This window comes from Podarcis vaucheri (genome assembly GCF_965113315.1).
Source record: "Podarcis vaucheri genome assembly, chromosome: 3".
NCBI lineage: Eukaryota > Metazoa > Chordata > Lepidosauria > Squamata > Lacertidae > Podarcis > Podarcis vaucheri.
The window spans coordinates 22229218-22246392 of NC_138761.1; the positions used below are offsets into that span (position 1 = coordinate 22229218).

At 49.0% G+C, this 17175-nt stretch overlaps 1 protein-coding gene across 2 annotated transcripts; it reads left to right on the forward strand.

Moving 5' to 3' along the window:
* Positions 1–293: 293 nt before the first annotated feature.
* SIX2 (SIX homeobox 2) lies at positions 294–16866 on the forward strand. Of its 2 annotated transcripts, none has more exons than XM_082217916.1 (2): positions 294–951; positions 14553–16866. In XM_082217916.1, exons 1-2 carry the CDS (start codon positions 386–388, stop codon positions 14854–14856), a joined length of 870 nt encoding a protein of 289 aa, XP_082074042.1. In that variant the 5' UTR covers positions 294–385; the 3' UTR covers positions 14857–16866. The 2 variants fall into 2 exon arrangements, with proteins under 2 accessions (XP_082074042.1, XP_082074043.1); XM_082217917.1 differs by having other exon boundaries at positions 294–945.
* The last annotated feature ends 309 nt before the right edge of the window (positions 16867–17175 follow it).

Consider the following 17175-nt stretch of genomic DNA (forward strand, 5'->3'; position numbering starts at 1 on the left):
CGCTCTGCCTTTGATCCTCCCCCGCGCGCGCGAAGATTCTCTAAGCTCCAGGGGCGCCGGCGCAGCGGCCCCGCCAGCGCTGACCTAAGCCCGAGGGCTCCATTTGTAAGTAAGTTAGCCCCGGCGCTCTGTGGTTGGCTGGCCCCTTGCGAAGCCCTCTCTCCATTGGTGCCGGCTGTCGCGCGCGCGCGCGTCCCGGACACCCCCCCTCCCCCCGCACGACCCGCCGCCGCCAGTTCTGCCCCCCCAGGCGGTGCCTGCGGGGCGCTCGGCCGCGTCGCCCCCCACCCACCCGGAGTGGCTGCCCCCTTTCGGCCAGGGCAGATGCGCTAAGAGGCGGCGGTGGCAGGAGGAGGAGCAGGGCCTCTCCCGGGCGCCCGCCACCATGTCCATGCTGCCCACGTTTGGCTTCACCCAGGAGCAAGTGGCGTGCGTCTGCGAGGTTCTCCAGCAAGGGGGCAACATCGAGAGGCTGGGCCGCTTCCTGTGGTCGCTGCCGGCTTGCGAACACCTGCACAAGAACGAGAGCGTGCTGAAGGCCAAGGCCGTGGTGGCTTTCCACCGGGGCAACTTCCGCGAGCTCTACAAGATCCTGGAGAGCCACCAGTTCTCGGCGCACAACCACCCCAAGCTGCAGCAACTGTGGCTCAAGGCGCACTACATCGAGGCCGAGAAGCTGCGGGGGCGACCCCTAGGGGCGGTCGGCAAGTACCGGGTCCGCCGCAAGTTCCCCTTGCCCCGCTCCATCTGGGACGGCGAGGAGACCAGCTACTGCTTCAAGGAGAAGAGTCGCAGCGTCCTGCGGGAATGGTACGCGCACAACCCTTACCCGTCCCCTCGGGAGAAGAGGGAGCTGGCCGAAGCCACCGGGCTGACCACCACCCAAGTCAGCAACTGGTTCAAGAACCGGAGGCAGAGGGACCGGGCGGCCGAGGCCAAAGAAAGGTACGAGTAAGTACTTCCTCCTGGCTCCCTCTTTCGACCCCCCCCATCCCCAGCTGACAAAGATTTCTGATTTGGGGACCAGGGGAGGGGCGGTGGGGTGCCGGACTCTTCCTAGGTTTGCTTAACCATTCCAGGCCAAACTGCGCGGCGCTGAGACGCGCACAAAGGCGCTTTTGTCGCGTAAGCAGCCTTGAATTTAACGAGCACTTGCTCCCGAGTAAACGCGCAGAGGATCAGGCCGCGGCGGAAAGCGCCACCGGCCTTGAGGTTCACCTAAGGCAGGGAAAGGCGAAGGGAGATGGCAATGAAACGAGAACGTGGCGCTTTATTCTCTTTGTAAAACAGCAATCTTAACTTTTCGCCGTTTCTTTCATATAATGCTATCGGAAAAGCAGGAACACACAGGTCCCAACCAGTTGACTCCCTGCGCCCGCCCCCCAAGGAACTAGTTTTACTCGAGAGCAACACTGGGTTGCCCCGCCAAAGCTAAATCGCTTTGCTTCGCCTTCTCTCCCAGGCCACTTCCTCTGAAAACTTGATTTGGAAGAACTGGAACAGAGTTTTAAAGTAAATGGAACAGGAGAAAGCTGGATCTTCCTTCGTTCCTTTTCACAATCAGGCCAATTTCCTATTCTGACTAACTCTTTTCCGCTTCCCGGGAAAATATATGTAGTTTCCTCAACTTTAATTTACTTCGCGGCCCCATCCTTATCTACTGGGAAGCAAGGGCCATTGAATGAAATAGGGAATACGTTAATGAATCAGTGTTGAACTGCAATCTTGGCTACATATTTATGTAACAGAAACGTGTTGAGTGAGCAGTTTCTCCGTAAAGGAAGAAAGCACTCAAACAATACTAAAAAAGGGGGAGATATTAATTCTGCTAGTAAATATCTCTAATGCATATTGAACAAATACACCTGAACACTTTACAAGACCATCAGGTCCTTCCTCGCCAGCAAAATTAACCACGTTTAATACCCCATCCCGAACACACGAACTCCTGGTGGGAATCAAAATTAAAAGCTGCAATCCTAAATTCACTTACCTGGGTGTAAGTCGCATTCGAATCGGTGCTCCTCAACTTCCAGCGCGTGGGATTGAGCTGCATGAGTTAAATTCTTCCTATCCAGCCCGAGTTTCCGCGCTGTTGCCGGCAATTCTACTCTTTACGATGGGACTCCACACCAGTGTAGTAGTTTAAAGTGGAGGAAAGGTAGTAAGAAACTTCGCGCAGCACTGTTGGAAAAAGCTGCTCGCTTGTAGAATGGTCCCAGTAGGCCCCCAACTCTATATTAGCGAACTTCTTTGCCCCTGGGGCCGGTGAGTGTGTGGCTAAAGCCACAATCATCAGTGATTTTAACCCTTGGTGATGATCACAATTAACACGTTTCCTGCGGCCAGCTGTAAATCTCTTTCTCACTTTGACAAGCCTTTGAATTCACTTAGGATACCAGCTGAAGAGAAAGCCAGGGTTTTCAAAATGCGTTGGGCCAGGAACACACAGACGTACTCCACATTCAGAAACTGCACATTTTCAAGGGAAATAAATCTCAGGAGTTTCCGTTCACGTTAAAGTGGCTGCTTATCTATCCGGATACAAGTTCCCTTTCATTCCATTGCTTCAGTGAAAGTAAGAGGGATGGGGCAGATTCCAGATAGTAGATGGAAGGATAATAATGAGCCGTGGGACAGAAATATGCTATAATAATTTCATATTAATCAGTGCAAACGCCTCCCATCAATTACTAATAAACTGTGAACACAAGAGCGTTCGTATAAGTCAGAACACTATGATCTAGAAGAAAAATCGGCGGATGTTGCATTATGTTTTAATTCTTCTTATGAAACTATCTTCCGAGATGGAAATAGTTGTTCAGTAGCTGACTCTTAAGGAGCAATGAATTGGCGTTAAGAGAGGGCTAGCCTAGAATAAATTGGCAGCTTTTCGATCGTAGCACTGGTCCGAAATTGCGGCCCTATGGCTGAATCGGATCAGGCCGACCTGGGGGCCTTAACTCTGAGTAAATAAATACACACGCAGTTGCGCTGCTCCTAACAGCATGGATTCTCTCCCTGAGTAAATCAGCCTCGTATACAAACCCGTAAAGGTTTACCCATCCTGTTTCAAGGGGATATGAAATTAGTGGTGGAAAACGAACCGAACTGGCTCCAAAGGGATTCTGAAGGCTGCAGGCATTGAACCACAGTGAGACAGAATCGAATAGAATCTCGACGCCAGAGAGAAGAGCCGAAAAGTTGGGCACTGCTAGCTTAGGCCTTAAACGCATTATAGGAAGCCTGTTTAGCGTGGACTTGCCAGCAGCACCCGAGCCGCCACGGTATTGTTAGCTCTGTCGGCGGATTAACGAAGCCCACGTTGTTGTGATAGCCTAGCAACTCAGATAGTACTACTCTGGAGTAAGTGGGTGGTTTTGTTTGGAGTTTCGGGAAGCCACCCACCGCTACTAGCGTCTTCTCATCCCTCCCTTGTAGTTCGTCCCGGGACATGGGTCCCATCGAACAGGAGGGATTTCTCAGTAAATTCTCTGTGTGAAGCCGTGGGGCTGTCAGTGCTCCCGAGCGGGCGCTTGTACGTTGCATCCGCGCACCCCGACCCTAAACTCTTTGGCCGAGCAGTCATCCCCTTTGATTTCGAGGGAGTCTCTTGTTTTGCTGAGAGGCACTTTCTCTAATCTTCCATTGTGTAACTAACTAGCTTGAGAGGGTTCCCCCCCCCCAAAAAAAAACATATTTAGAAACTGGGTTAGGGGAGCCGACGGAAAATAACTCCAGAACCTTGTTAAACCGGCCTGAAATGGGGAATATAATATGGCTTTAAAAACAAATACGGAGGCCAGTTAACGGATCCAGAAGGACGGGTGAGCCGAAAAAGCCCCATCTAATTCCTCGCAACAGAAAGCTCGCAGCAATTTCGAAACCCACTCACACAACTCACACAGCCAGAGAGGGCAAGTGTCAGCCCTTGTACAATTAACACGTGTGAAAGAGCCAAGCAGCCGAATACCGGGAGGACCGGGACGCGCACCTTTGATGTGCAAGGCTTCCGCGGGCCGGCTGAATTCACTTTTGGCACCCTCCTGCGCCATAAGTGAGTTCAAAGGTATTTTCTGGTGAGCTAGCGTTGGTAGAAAATCCAAAACATAGTCGCGGCTCCCTCTGCTTCCACCCACATGTGGGCCTAATAAAGCATCTGGTTGGACCGGCGCTCTCTCTCCCTTCTACTGTACTCTGAGGCGGCCATCCAGAAACCACTCTCTTGGAAGACTCGCCGGAGAATCTGGGTTCCACTTTAGAGGTGGCCGGCTGGATTTTGCATGCAAAAGTGAACTTCGTCTGGAGGTCCAATAAGGGCCACCCAAAGGCAGCCGGAGCCCATGCGTGCCTTCACCGGGAGGCACCCCACCACCGGGCTTACTCCCCAATAAGTGCGTGCATTGATGGGATCGCAGCTTTTATTCGAAATTAGCACCACGATCCCGAACCTTTGGGAAGCGGGGGTGGCAGGTTTAAATCCAAATTCCTGCGTACTTGAAACCCAAGCGCCAAGGTGATTTCAATCCCTGCTGTCTTTAACAGGGCTGAAAATCGCTTTGAATCCAAGTCGTCTGTTTTTATCATTTATGCACCGACCTGTTGCAAAAAAAAAAAAAAAAAAAGGCGCTAGTTTCTCTTGGGCAGATTCTGCCTGGGTTCCAGGCGGGGCTCCGAGCTGCGGAACAATCCTTTCCGCCCCGCGGAGTTGAAAGGAGCTTCCTGCAGCGCGCGTTTGTCACTGCGTGGGTCCAAATTCTGAGAATATCTACCTTTGCTGGTCTTGACTGGGAAGAGAATCGCCATTTTGCGCGGGTATCTAGGGACAGGGGGCTCTGCCCTTTCTAATGAATAAGCGGCCTTTGGGGCGTTGGGCACTTGTCTGAGAGACAGGTTGCAAATCTGACAGCTGTTAGTAAACCTCTGTGAATTAAAATGCAGTTTATTCTCACCCCAAACCACCGCCGCCGGGCAACTCCGTCTCCCAAAGCGTCTAAACAGTAGCTTGATTTTACTAGAACCTGCTAAAGGTGACATCTCTTTCCCATGACAAAATTCAGGGTCGCTTTCTGCAGAAAATGCGCTTCTGGTGCCTGCAAGGCGTGCAAGCCAGTGTACTTGAAGGCAGTTTCCCCCAAATATTATGTTTATATGAGTAACTGGCAGCTGTTCAATCTAGAGGTCCGAGAGGAATTTAAGTCCGGGACAAGACAAGTACTTGTGCGCTTATTTTCGATGGGGGTCAATAGGTCTAGGATCGGGCTAGACGTTCTGCGCAGAACGTTTAACCCGATCCTAGATCCGTTGCCCCCTGTCGAAAATAAGTCCCTCTGACTTCTAAGTCCTTGCGACTTAACTCTCATAACGCTGCTGCCTCAGTGGAAAACACACACATTTTGAAACTGTTAATGGCTCAGGTAAAGTAGCCCAGCGGAGTTCAAGGCAGGCGGTTTGACTCGACTCGGTTCGCGGCCTCCATCCATTTCGCTTAGTGGACATAAGCTTATTTTCTCCCGCGGGTGGAAAGCGGAGAGAATCGCCTGGCCAGTCTAGGGTTGGTGAGATGAAAGATGCCCATTTACTGCTAATCGGAGGAGCACAACATAGGCGCTCTCTCTCGCTGAGGTGGAAGAGAATTAGCATCTTGAACAGGATACTGAAGCCTCCTTAACAGACGGCAGCGTCCCGCAAGCAGGGTGGTCCCCCTTACCGAGCGATCTCCGTTTTTCCAGATGAAAATGGGACAAATGTCCCCTTTCCCCAATACCACCCTACCATGCCCATAGCTATAGCTTTAGCTTCGCCTGGACGTCTGCAGTTTGATTCCCAGCTGAGTAACGCTGCGCGCTTATAGGTGTGATCACAGAGCATTCAGCCCTCCGCCACTGGGTTATCTATGGAGACTGCTAACAACCTTCCTCAACCTGGTGCCCACCAGAGTTATAATCCAACAACATCTGGAAGGCACCGGACTAGCGAAGGCTGATGTCAGGCATTAACGTATTTTCCTTTACCTGGAAGAGAACGCTCCCATCATTACAAGTGACGCTTAGGATAACAGTCCTAGAGTTAATTCTGCTGCAGCCAGTGGGGATAATATGATTTTACAGCCCAATTTTAAACCAGTCTTTAAGAAGACTCAGTCCCACTGGGTTCAGTGTGAGATTAACTCTCTATGGAAGGTGTTTAAGAGTGAAGGCTTACTTGGGAGTAAAGTAAGGCAGCCTTCTTTTGGGCACTTACCCCGGGAGTTAGCTATCCTGACCTGGACGGGACTTACCTCCGAGTACACATTTTATTTATTAGCTAGTTGTACTTTTATTCCGAACCATCTGTGTTCACAGCATGCAACCAGAAAACGTCATACCTGGATAGCTCAGTTGGTTAGAGCATGGTGCTCACAATGCAAAGGTTGCTGGTTCGATCCTGGTACGGGACAGCTGCCTATTCCTGCATAGCAGGGGGTTGGACTTGATGATCCTCGGGGTCCCTTCTATGATTTTATGAAATCAAAGTAGACATTAAAATACCAAAACCATGCCATGAGATCAGAGTTCGTCTTTTAAAAAAATTACATATGGCATGAAGAAAGCGGATAAACCAATAATAATAATAATCTCTCCTAACTGGAACTGGTTGACATCCAATGAAGCTGAATTTTGGGAGATTTGGGACAGATCAAGGAAGGCACATCTTCACGCAGCGCACAGACAATCCTATGGGATTCACTTCCCCGGGGGGCAGAGATGAACCACCAACTTGGATGGCTTTAAAAGGAGATTTGGTGGAGAGGGCTACCAGCCACAAAGGTTATGCTCTACCTCCGCAGTTCTTGGCAGCAGTGCTTGCAAATACCCGTTGCTGGAAAGGAGGGAATTACTCTTGTGCTCATGTTCTGCTCCCTTGTTTCCCATAAGCATCTGGTTGGCCACTGTGAGAACCCGATACTGGATTACATGGGCCTTTGGCCTGATCCTGCAGGCTCGTCTTGCGTTCTTATGTGGTGAACAGTAGGTCTTCCTTGCAAATAAAGGTAGTTAAGATTGGCAGCAATTATTGTCAATTAGCAATTACTGCTGATTGTTGCGAAACTTTGCTTAGGAGTGGTGTGCCGCTTTCTTAAATAATTAGGCTGCGCATCCAAACTGAATCACCCGCATGTGCTTTATGAATAGCGCCGTCCTGGATGTGTCTACTCAGTGGTAAGAGCTATTGAATTCAGTGGGAACTGTCTCCCCACGCGAGTGTGAACAGGATTGCAGCCCGAACGCGCTTGGATTTGAGTCGACGTCTCCTCATTGACTGGAAACAAGTCTGCTTAAACGCTTGGATGTATCTTGAGTTTTAAATCGAGCTTTTAAAGGGTTACATTTATATAAACGCGTAGCTTTATTAAATAATGCTTCAAGAGGCGTGTCCTATGTATTCTGAAATATCCAGGTACAATACAAAATGCGTCGAGGTGCATTGTTTAATCCTTTATCTGCATTTAAGTGAAGAAAGGCCGGCGCATGATAGTGCTTAACAGCAGGTTTCGGCTCATGTCTACTCCGAAGTAAACGCCATCGGGTGCAGTGTGGCTTGCTCCAAGGTAAATAGGCATAGATCGTAGCCTAACAGCGGTGGGTTTGAGCCTAGTCCTGGGAGTTCCCCGGTAGGATTTGGCTGGTCTTAGGCAAACCAATATATCTCAGTCCTCACCCATCCATACCCCCCAAATCTGTAAAATGGAAATGATAATGTAGTGACCTGCCTTACAGGATTAGCGATCTAATGCATGTGAAAAGATCTGAATCGCAACGGGAAAACCCAATTTAAAGATAATATGTTGCCAAGGAGAAGGTCAGCATGCTACATATTTACACGCGGCCCACAGCCTATCCACATAACCCAGCAGCCCCGTTGACTTCAGTGGGGTGGGTGCTTGCAGGGCTCGGTCATTTTCCAAATCGAGGGGCAGCAATACTGAAGAAAGGGGTTAAAATGCATTTGTTGCAAAGGAAGCCGTGCGGGGGTGGGAGAGACCCCAAAAACCCTCTGAACTGCATCGCTTCGTGAAAATGGGATGGTTTCCGCAAAATGGCTTGCGGCAGAAATAGGAGGAAAAAGTATATTCTCCAGGCCTTGGATGCGTTCAGGGTGGTTAGAGTTGGAGTAGTAGCCTAACGAGCTAGGGATACCACTGAATTGTTAGGGCTAAGAATCTACCAGATAAAACTACAGCACAGTGCAGGATTTCAGATAAAGTATTAGCGGAGCCTCGATGGGGCGCTTTTCTGCCCTAATAAGGAAGCCGCTTTTGGTTCTCAATTCTAGAAGACGACCCTCCTCCGCTTCTTTCCGAGACTTGTGGCACCTGGGAGCCTAACCATTTTATGGTGGCTTAATTTTCGGCCGCGGAGAAGCTGCTACTTAGATGGCGTGGAGTGTCCAGCGTAAAGACGATTCGTCCGCTTCCTGCGTCCAAGGAAACAGGCTCTCTCCTATCCACGCTGCAGAAAAAGCGAACTGCGAGTCTTCCAGTTGCCACAAGACTCTTCGGCGGCAGTCCTTGCGCACGCTTAGTCTCAGTGAATTCCGCAGGAGCGTCTTCTGAGCAAACGCGCATGCCGATCATCGGGGCTGGTTGTTGATTTATTTCAAATAAACTCCCTTACAGCGATCTCCTTCTGTTAAACAAACTTTATCGGAACTCGATGGCTTTCGCACTTAATCCAGCCTCTCAGAAACTGCAGCCGCTACCCTAAACTCCCTTACTAAAAAAAAGTTATCTTGAAATGCGGTGGGGTGTACTTCTGAGTCAACGGATTTAGGATCGCGCAATTTAGCATCGAAGTGTTAGGTTGCAAATCTAAACGTGTTTACCTGGCAGTCGGATTCCATCGAAATGACGCCAGCATACTTATTTAGAGGTAGATATTTTCTCCTCGCTTCCTTCCCGCTTCCGATGGAGCTCAAATAAGCGGGTTTAGGATCGCGGTCTTATGTGTTGGGAAGCCAGGGCAAGTGAAGCCAATTCCGCTCCCCTCCTCCGGCCCCAGTAGTGTGTGTAGCCACCGAGGTGTTGCCGGATGAAGGAAATATTTGCGTGCCACGAGCCAAGGAGGGCATTTCCGCCCCTGATTCAAGAAAATAAAATGCCTCTCGTTTGCTACTGTAGGTTGGGATGTATTTCAATATATATAGACACACATATTCGAGCTTCAGAATGGACGGGGAGTAAAAGGGTTTAGTCCCAGCCGAGATCTGAGGAAGGGACCCCAACGCAGATTTATTTTTTCCATTTCCGTATTTGTGATGTTAGATTTAGCCGGAGCAAACGGCTGTCAGAATGCGCTGCTTTTCCTTTCTGGGCCGAGGACTGAAGTGCTAACGCGTCCGCTTCTCCCACCCTCCAAAGGCTTCCTAGTCTCTGCAGGAGAGAGAGGGAGGAGAGGAACGTTTTTATCAGACCACACTTTTTTACTGAGCCGGCCGCAAACTGTTTACAAGACCCGAGATCGACTCAACGAGGCCCTGGGGGGTTGCAGGGCAGGCAAAGGCTGTGGAAGCCCGAATTTTATTTTCCTCCTCCCCATCCACAGCTGGTTAAAGCAGAAGTCAGATAATTGCCATCTCGATTCTAAATCAGTGGGGCATTATTTCCAAACGTGCTATCCCCGAAGGGGACGCCAAACTCTCTCTTTTCGCGCCTTTACGCGACTGCTTCAGGATGTGACACCTTGGATGGGAAGTTAGTATGCGCAAAGCATTGCGCGCAATGAGCGGTCTTGTGAAGATGGCTGCACCCAATATTTCCTGCCTAGGGAATAGGGCGTAGGCCGAGATCCTAGAGGCCCCAGTGAGTTGAGAAAAGAAAAGAAATGTTTGTGTTGCAGTTCCGGGAAGGTTAGACTACAACTCCCTTCATCCTTGTCCAGGTGCCCTGCTGGCTGATGGGAGTTGGGGATCAGCAGCATCTAGACAGCCAAAGCTCTGACTATTGAGGGTGGGGCTCTCTTTATATGATAATTACCTGGACTTTGGCCCCCACAGTTCTGCTCTGAGGGCACCACAGCGGGGATGGAAAGAACCTGAGTGTTTCTAGCAGGAGGTAGCTGGAACAGGAGTGGTGGTCTTGGAGTCATACAAATTGCTCACTACCAATCGAGACCCCTTTATGTTTATAGATATATACCGGTATATAATGTTTTAAATAAAAAACTAAAACAAATTGGGATCCAATGATAAAAAAATGCCACAAAACAGAAAAGTATGAATTAGTTATATGAAAAAACAAGCAAATGAAAAAATCTGGTGATATAGTCACTATAGCTTACTATTCTTTAATCAAATCAACCTTAACATAACTAAACAATTCTGCATTCTTCAGTGGTCTGTAGATAGAATATGTGACAAACACAAATAATGCAGTGATTTAAAATACCCTATAGAACTAGAGAAAAAGAGAAAAAAGCAAATCAGAGTAATAATGCCTGCAAATATGAAAATGTTGTTGTTGATGATAATTAAATTTCTATACCTCTCAAGGATTACACAGCAGTTTACAATATAAATACACAAAAATGCATATCATAGTAACATGCAAAATCAATACCCCCAACAAACAGGCCATCACTTGTTTAATTAGCCAAAGGCCTGGGATTAGAGGAATGTTTTTGCCTGGTGCCTAAAGATATGTAACCAAGATGCTAGGAGAGCATTCCACCATAGGAAAGGCCTATGCTCGTGAGGCCACCCTACAGATCTCTTGTGGAGGAGCCACACAATGGAGGGCCTCGGATGATATCACAGGGTCCAGATCAGTTCACATGGGGAGAGCCAGCCCTCGAGGTATTACTGTCAGGGGTGGGTATACTATGCTATGAAACTAATAAAGCTTCAAGGCACCTAATCCTGGAGGGACCCCAGAAGTGACTTTTCTCCATGTTGCTTAAAAAAATTGGGCCTAGTAAATCCAATTTGAGTTGCATGACTCAAACTGATTAATTTTTTTGTTGTATGTTTTTCAACAAAAGTACGAGAGTCAGCAGCACAGATGTTGTGAAGGTGGAACAGCCCCATCAAAGAAGAAAACAATTGTTACCTAGACCTTGTTGTTGGTTGCAAAGTGGACCTGAGCTTCCATCTTTGCCAGGGTGAGGTGTGGGTCCCTGTGGAAGCCAATGTCTACATGGGGTGCCTGGTTGTGCCCCCTCAGAATTTTGTGCCTGTGACCATGCCCCCCACAACACCACTGGCTGGGGAAGGGGTTTCCTGGAACCCCTACTTTGGGGGATTTGTTTCTCACCAGAATGTCCTTAAAATTGCTGCAATCCCATCTTCTCCTCTAAACTGGAGATGTGTATCACACCTTTTCATACTCTCAAAGGAGATCAGAGTGGTGATTTCACACCCACATCTCAAGCGTGGTTGCTCTGAATTGACTGTGCACTTCAAGGCATAACTGCCCTTAGGATAGCAGTTGTGCAGCTCAGCTCCACGAAACATATTTTCCAGTAAGTGTGCAGCTAGCAGGAAGTCAGTCGGCTGAAATAAGGACAATACCCTGAGAGCTGACTTTTGAGTAAAGATTAAAATGCATTGGATCCGTTTGTTATCCTCACAACAATCCTGGGAGGTAGGTGGGGTCTGAGAGACAGTGGCTAACTGAAGGCTGCCCAGGAGAGATTAAGATTTCCGTAGTGATGCCCAAACGTTTTTCAAAGAGGGTCAGATTTGATGAAGTGAACATTTGTGAGGGCCGACCAAAGTTGTTGAGCTTTCTTTTAGGATTGAAGTTAAAGGTAAAGGTAAAGGGACCCCTGACCATTAGGTCCAGTCATGGCCGACTCTGGGGTTGCGATGCTCATCTTGCTTTACTGGCCAAGGGAGCCGGCGTACAGCTTCCGGGTCATGTGGCCAGCATGACTAAGCCGCTTCTGGCAAACCAGAGCAGCGCACGGAAACACCGTTTACCTTCCCACCGGAGCAGTACCTATTTATCTACTTGTACTTTGACATGCTTTTGAACTGCTAGGTTGGCAGGAGCTGGGACCGAACAATGGGAGCTCACCCCGTCGCGGGGATTCGAACCGCCAACCTTCTGATTGGCAAGTCCTGGGCTCTGTGGTTTAACCCACAGCGCCACCGAGCTTTTTGGGGGGTTTTGCCCCAGGACATTTACTGCCACAGGTTAAATCGACTGGCAGGCCAGATTAGGCCCCTGAAATGGACTTTGGACATGCCTGCAGGGTCTCATACCTTGGTCCCTGGTATAGTACTATAATTATATGAGGTGCCTATTCTGAAGACCTAGGTCAATGGGGATTTAAACCTGGGTTCCAAAGACTGTGTATCCAATGAGCATTCAATGGGATGAAACACACTTAAATATGTCTCAGTGGGGTGCAGATTGTGGGAAATTGTACCATGTGATTCTAAAGTTTAAAAAGGGGAATGAAATAAGCTAAAATCCAAATTTTGAGTAGTAGGAAGAACACAAACTTAACTTTTGAGTCATTTTTTGGGGGGAGAAACTGTAATATAGCACAGAAACATAGGAAGCTCTAGATCAGTATTGTCAACACTGACTATCAGCAACTATCCAGAGTTTTCAGGCAGAAGACTTTGCCAAACCTATCTGGATGTGTCTGAGGATGAACCTGGGACTGGATGGCACTGTGGTCTAAACCACTGAGCCTCCTGGGCTTGCTGATCGGAAGGTCGGCGGTTCAAATCTGTGTGATGGGGTGAGCTCCCGTTGTTCTGTCCCAACTTCTGCCAACCTAGCAGTTCAAAAGCACACCAGTGCAAGCAGATAAATAGGTACCGCTCTGGCGGGAAGGTAAACAGCATTTCAGTTTCTGTCATGGTGTTCTGTTGCACCAGAAGTGGTTTAGTCATGCTGGCCACATGACCCAGAAAGCTGTCTGTGGACAAATGCAAGACAAAGTGAGATGAGCGCTGCAGCCCCATAGTCACCTTTGTCTGGACTTAACCGTCCGGGGTCTTTTACTTTTTTTTTACCTACCTGTATGCTGTACTACTGAGCCCTTCAGTAGGTCATAGTGAACAACAACAATTTTATTATTTATACCCCGCCTATCTGGCTGTGTTGCATGGAGTTGTATAGATTATGATTCTTCCCCTTTCCCATGTTATTCTCACAATAACCCTAGGTGTGTGGTTGAGTCCAGGTAAGTGCATTTATGCTCTACCACAGAGGTTTGGCCCTTTCTCTCAATGATGTCAGGTTTCAGGATCCAAAGGGAGAAATGGAATCAGCATCTTCGTCAGTGACAGATGTGCAACCCAACTCTTTCCACGTTCATTCACTCTCCAGTGATTTCAAGGGGACTTCCTTCCCCAGAAGCTTATCTAGAATGGTTGAAGTCTGAAATGCATTAGAGCTCTCTAACCCTTCCTAGGGAGTAGGGCTGCAATTCTAACCCCTTACCTTGGAGTAAGACCCACTGAATTTAATAGGACTTCCAGCTGTGTACACACCACACATTTAAAGCACCCACCCAAAGAATCCTGGGAACTGTAGTTTCTTAAGGGCTCTAACAACCGTAGGGGCGTGGGTGGTGCTGTGGTCTAAACCACTGAGCCACTTGGGCTTGCTGATCAGAAGCTCAGCAGTTCGAATCTGTGCCATAGGGATGAGCTCCTGTTGCTCTGTCCCAGCTTCTGCCAACCTAGCAGTTCGAAAGCACGCCAGTGCAAGTAGATAAATAGGTACTGCTGTGGCGGGAACATAAAAGGCATTTCCGTGCACTCTGGCTTCCGTCACGGTGTCTCGTTGCATCAGAAGCGGTTTAGTCATGCTGGCCACATGACCTGGAAAGCTGTTTGGGGACAAACAGTGACTCCCTTAGCCTGAAAGCAAAATTAGCACTGCACCCCATAGTCACCTTTGACTGGACGTAACTGTCCAGGAGTCCTTTACCTTTTACCTTACTAACAACCATAACTCTGTGAAGGATAAGCTACAGTTCTTTGGAGGGCATGTGCTTTATATCATCATCATCATCATCATCATCATCATCTATTATTTATACCCAGCCCATCTGGCTGGGTATTCCCAGCCACTCTGGGTGGCTTCCAACTGAATATTAAAAACAATACATGGGCCATGGCCATGGATTAGTGTTGGCCCAGGACATTTTGGCACCTGAGGTGAACCACAAAATAGTGCCCCCTCGTCCTGCCAGGGACGAAAGGATGAGTGAATATATCAGGAGCAAGGAGGGAATAAAGATCTACATTGGGATCTACTGCCCCTGTGGATCCTGCTGCCCGAGGCGATTGCCTCACCATGGATGGGTGGGTCCTGCCGTGGACTGCGCTGCAAGTCCCCTTGATTGCAACAGAACTTACTTCTGAGAAAATATATGCCTGTGGTTGGACTCGGTGCTTGGGTCACGGACTCAAGCGGGACTTGCTTCAGGGAACCATGCGTTCAATCCGGTCGATACCATCTGCATGAAGGGTGGGCGGGAAGGGAAGGGAAGAGACTGGTCCCCTTTTACAGCCTAATTTTCTCTCTTTTTTCCTTTTCTCCCTTCTAGGGAAAACAACGAGAATTCCAGTTCCAACGGCCACAACCCGCTTTCCTCCTCCCTGAACGGCAACAAGGCGGTTTTGGGCAGCTCCGAAGACGAGAAAACGCCCTCGGGGACGCCGGATCACTCTTCGTCCAGCCCGGCTTTACTGCTTAATTCGAACCCAGGCTTGCAGCCGCTCCACAGCTTGGGCCACCCCCAGGGTCCTAGTGCCATTCCTGTACCCAGCGCGGACCCTCTGCACCACCACAGTTTGCAAGACTCCATCCTCAACTCCATGTCCTCCAACCTGGTCGACCTGGGCTCTTAAGACGTTCGTGGCACCCATGATGTCCCTTGAATCCATGCTTCCCACTCGGCTTTTTATTATTATTTCTTTTTTTAAAGAAACAAAACACTCATACCTATTACCTGAAACATTGAAAGGGATAGCAAGCTCCTTCACACGGATCCGTTGTCTGGCTTTGGATCAATGCTTGGTCGGCTGACTAATGACTTTGGGGGAAGGTACTTGTAACCTCAAGACCCTGGCAAGTCTTAAGAGGGTTTGGCGAAGCTGGTGGACTCTTCCTTAGGAGTTGTTGTTGTTGCGTGTGGTTTTGCAGGGGTGGGGATGGTGGAAGGGGAGCAAAGGAGGTCAGGGCAGCCCCTCACTTGGGAGAGGATGAAGGGACGTGGCTGGCAGCTTCAGCCTCCACACTCTCTATGGGAGTTTATCAGGTCCAGTTTGGGGGTTGCCAACTTCTCAGCCGGCCTCTGGAGCTGCGCTTGAACCCTGATCAGCAACAAGTGAAGCTTTGTAGGCCTTGAAGAGACCAAAAGGTCCACCAGGCACCAGCAGCACCCTCTTCTCCTCCATGGACAACCAGAGGCCTCTGGGAAGAAGAGAGTTGCCCCACTCCCCAGTTCTGAACCCCATTCTGAATGCCAATTGCTCTCCGGCAACATGGTCTTCAGAGAGGCGTCCGCTGCCTCTGACCGGAAGCTTCCATTGCCATCACGGCTGGCGACCTCTAGATTGGTACATCTATTGTCCATCCAGTTAGTTCTAATCCCCTTTCAAAACCATCTCTAAAGCCATTGGTCCTCCTCGTTTCCGCATCTGAAGCCGCAGAGGGAAGGCCTATTAATCGAGCGCAGATGCTGCTTGCGAAGTTGGCAACTCCATCCCATTCGGTTTGTCCTGCTTCTGAATCTTGGGAAACAACGTGGTCGGGAATAATGTCTGGCTGAAACCAGGGGGGCTTCTTTCCAAACGGGAGGCTTCTCCCCTCAACCCCCCACCCCGCCCCAGATTTTTGGATCGGACTCCAGCCTAGCAACTCTGTTGATTGTAAAGGGGCTACCATAGCTTGAGAATGGCAGAATGCACGTTGCATTGTGGGGCTGGATCCGAAGGCTGGTGAGGAGAGTAGCAGCTGAAATTCCAGCGCTGTAGTAGCTGCCAGCTGCCGTATAGGCAACCCCAGCATAGCTGTCTTTTCCCGTTTTTTAAGAGAAATTCCCTTATTCCGAATAGGATTCCTCGCAAGAAAAGGGGGAAATTGACAGCTATGAATCCCAGCCCTTATTCTTCTCCTTTGTAGCTGATGCTAGGCAAAGAAAGTGGGGAAGGGGAGGGACTTATTTCGTCTTCTTCGTGTGGTCCCCCCTCCCTTAAGCCATTCTTTAGGTGTGAAGGACAAGCAAGGTGCGATCCACAAATCGCTTAAGCCACAGAACTTGCCTTCAAGTCGATCCAGTGGCTCCAGAGTTGGACTTGGAAGCCGGGAGATCTGGGTTGAGCTCCTCGACTCAGTGGGCGCTCTTCAGCTTCAGTTCCCTCATCTGTAAAATGGGAACAAAGGCGAACTACCTCGCAGGGCTGTTTGTGAGGATAAAGACTGTACAGCGTTTTGCACATTTAACATTGAGATAGCCTATATCACCCTTATTATTAATAATATTTTTATTCATAATAATAATATTCCCCTCTATTCCTTCCCCTTCGGAGTCTGCGGGGCCACCCAGGATAATGTGCGGAATTGTCCGGGCTTGTGCGCCAGGCCCGGACTCTGACCCGCTTGGAGCCCACGGCACCCATTCAAATCATACCAGGGCCAAGAGCAGGCGTTATATCTCTATCTCTACCTATCTATATGTGTATATTATAATAAGCCATTGCTGCTCATCGAAACCCAAGGAAAGTTATCACGCGCCAGCGAGGCCCCCTCAACTTCTCTGTATTGTTTATATTATGTGAATACGGTATTTGGAAAAAATAATAATATTTCTGCTTCTATTTTATAATAAAATCGAGAAATCCAGCCTACTGTGCAAAGGGATCCTGGGTTTCTTTTTAACCGGCGCGTTTCCCCCTTTGGGTTATAATTGCATACGTGTCTGCACTATGAACCGGAACCGGTTTAACTGTCACGGATTCACACACACACACACAGACAGACACACACACACAGCCTTTTCTCAAGGAGCTTCTGCTGGGAATGAGAATTCCAAAAGGCGGCGAAGGTATCCAAGCTGACAATTGTGCCACTGTCGAAAAATACATTTCCCTAAATCTTCAGGGAAGTCTTGACAGTTTAGGCAGTGTTAAGTGGACGCTTGTGGTTTACTACAAGTAAGAAACTGA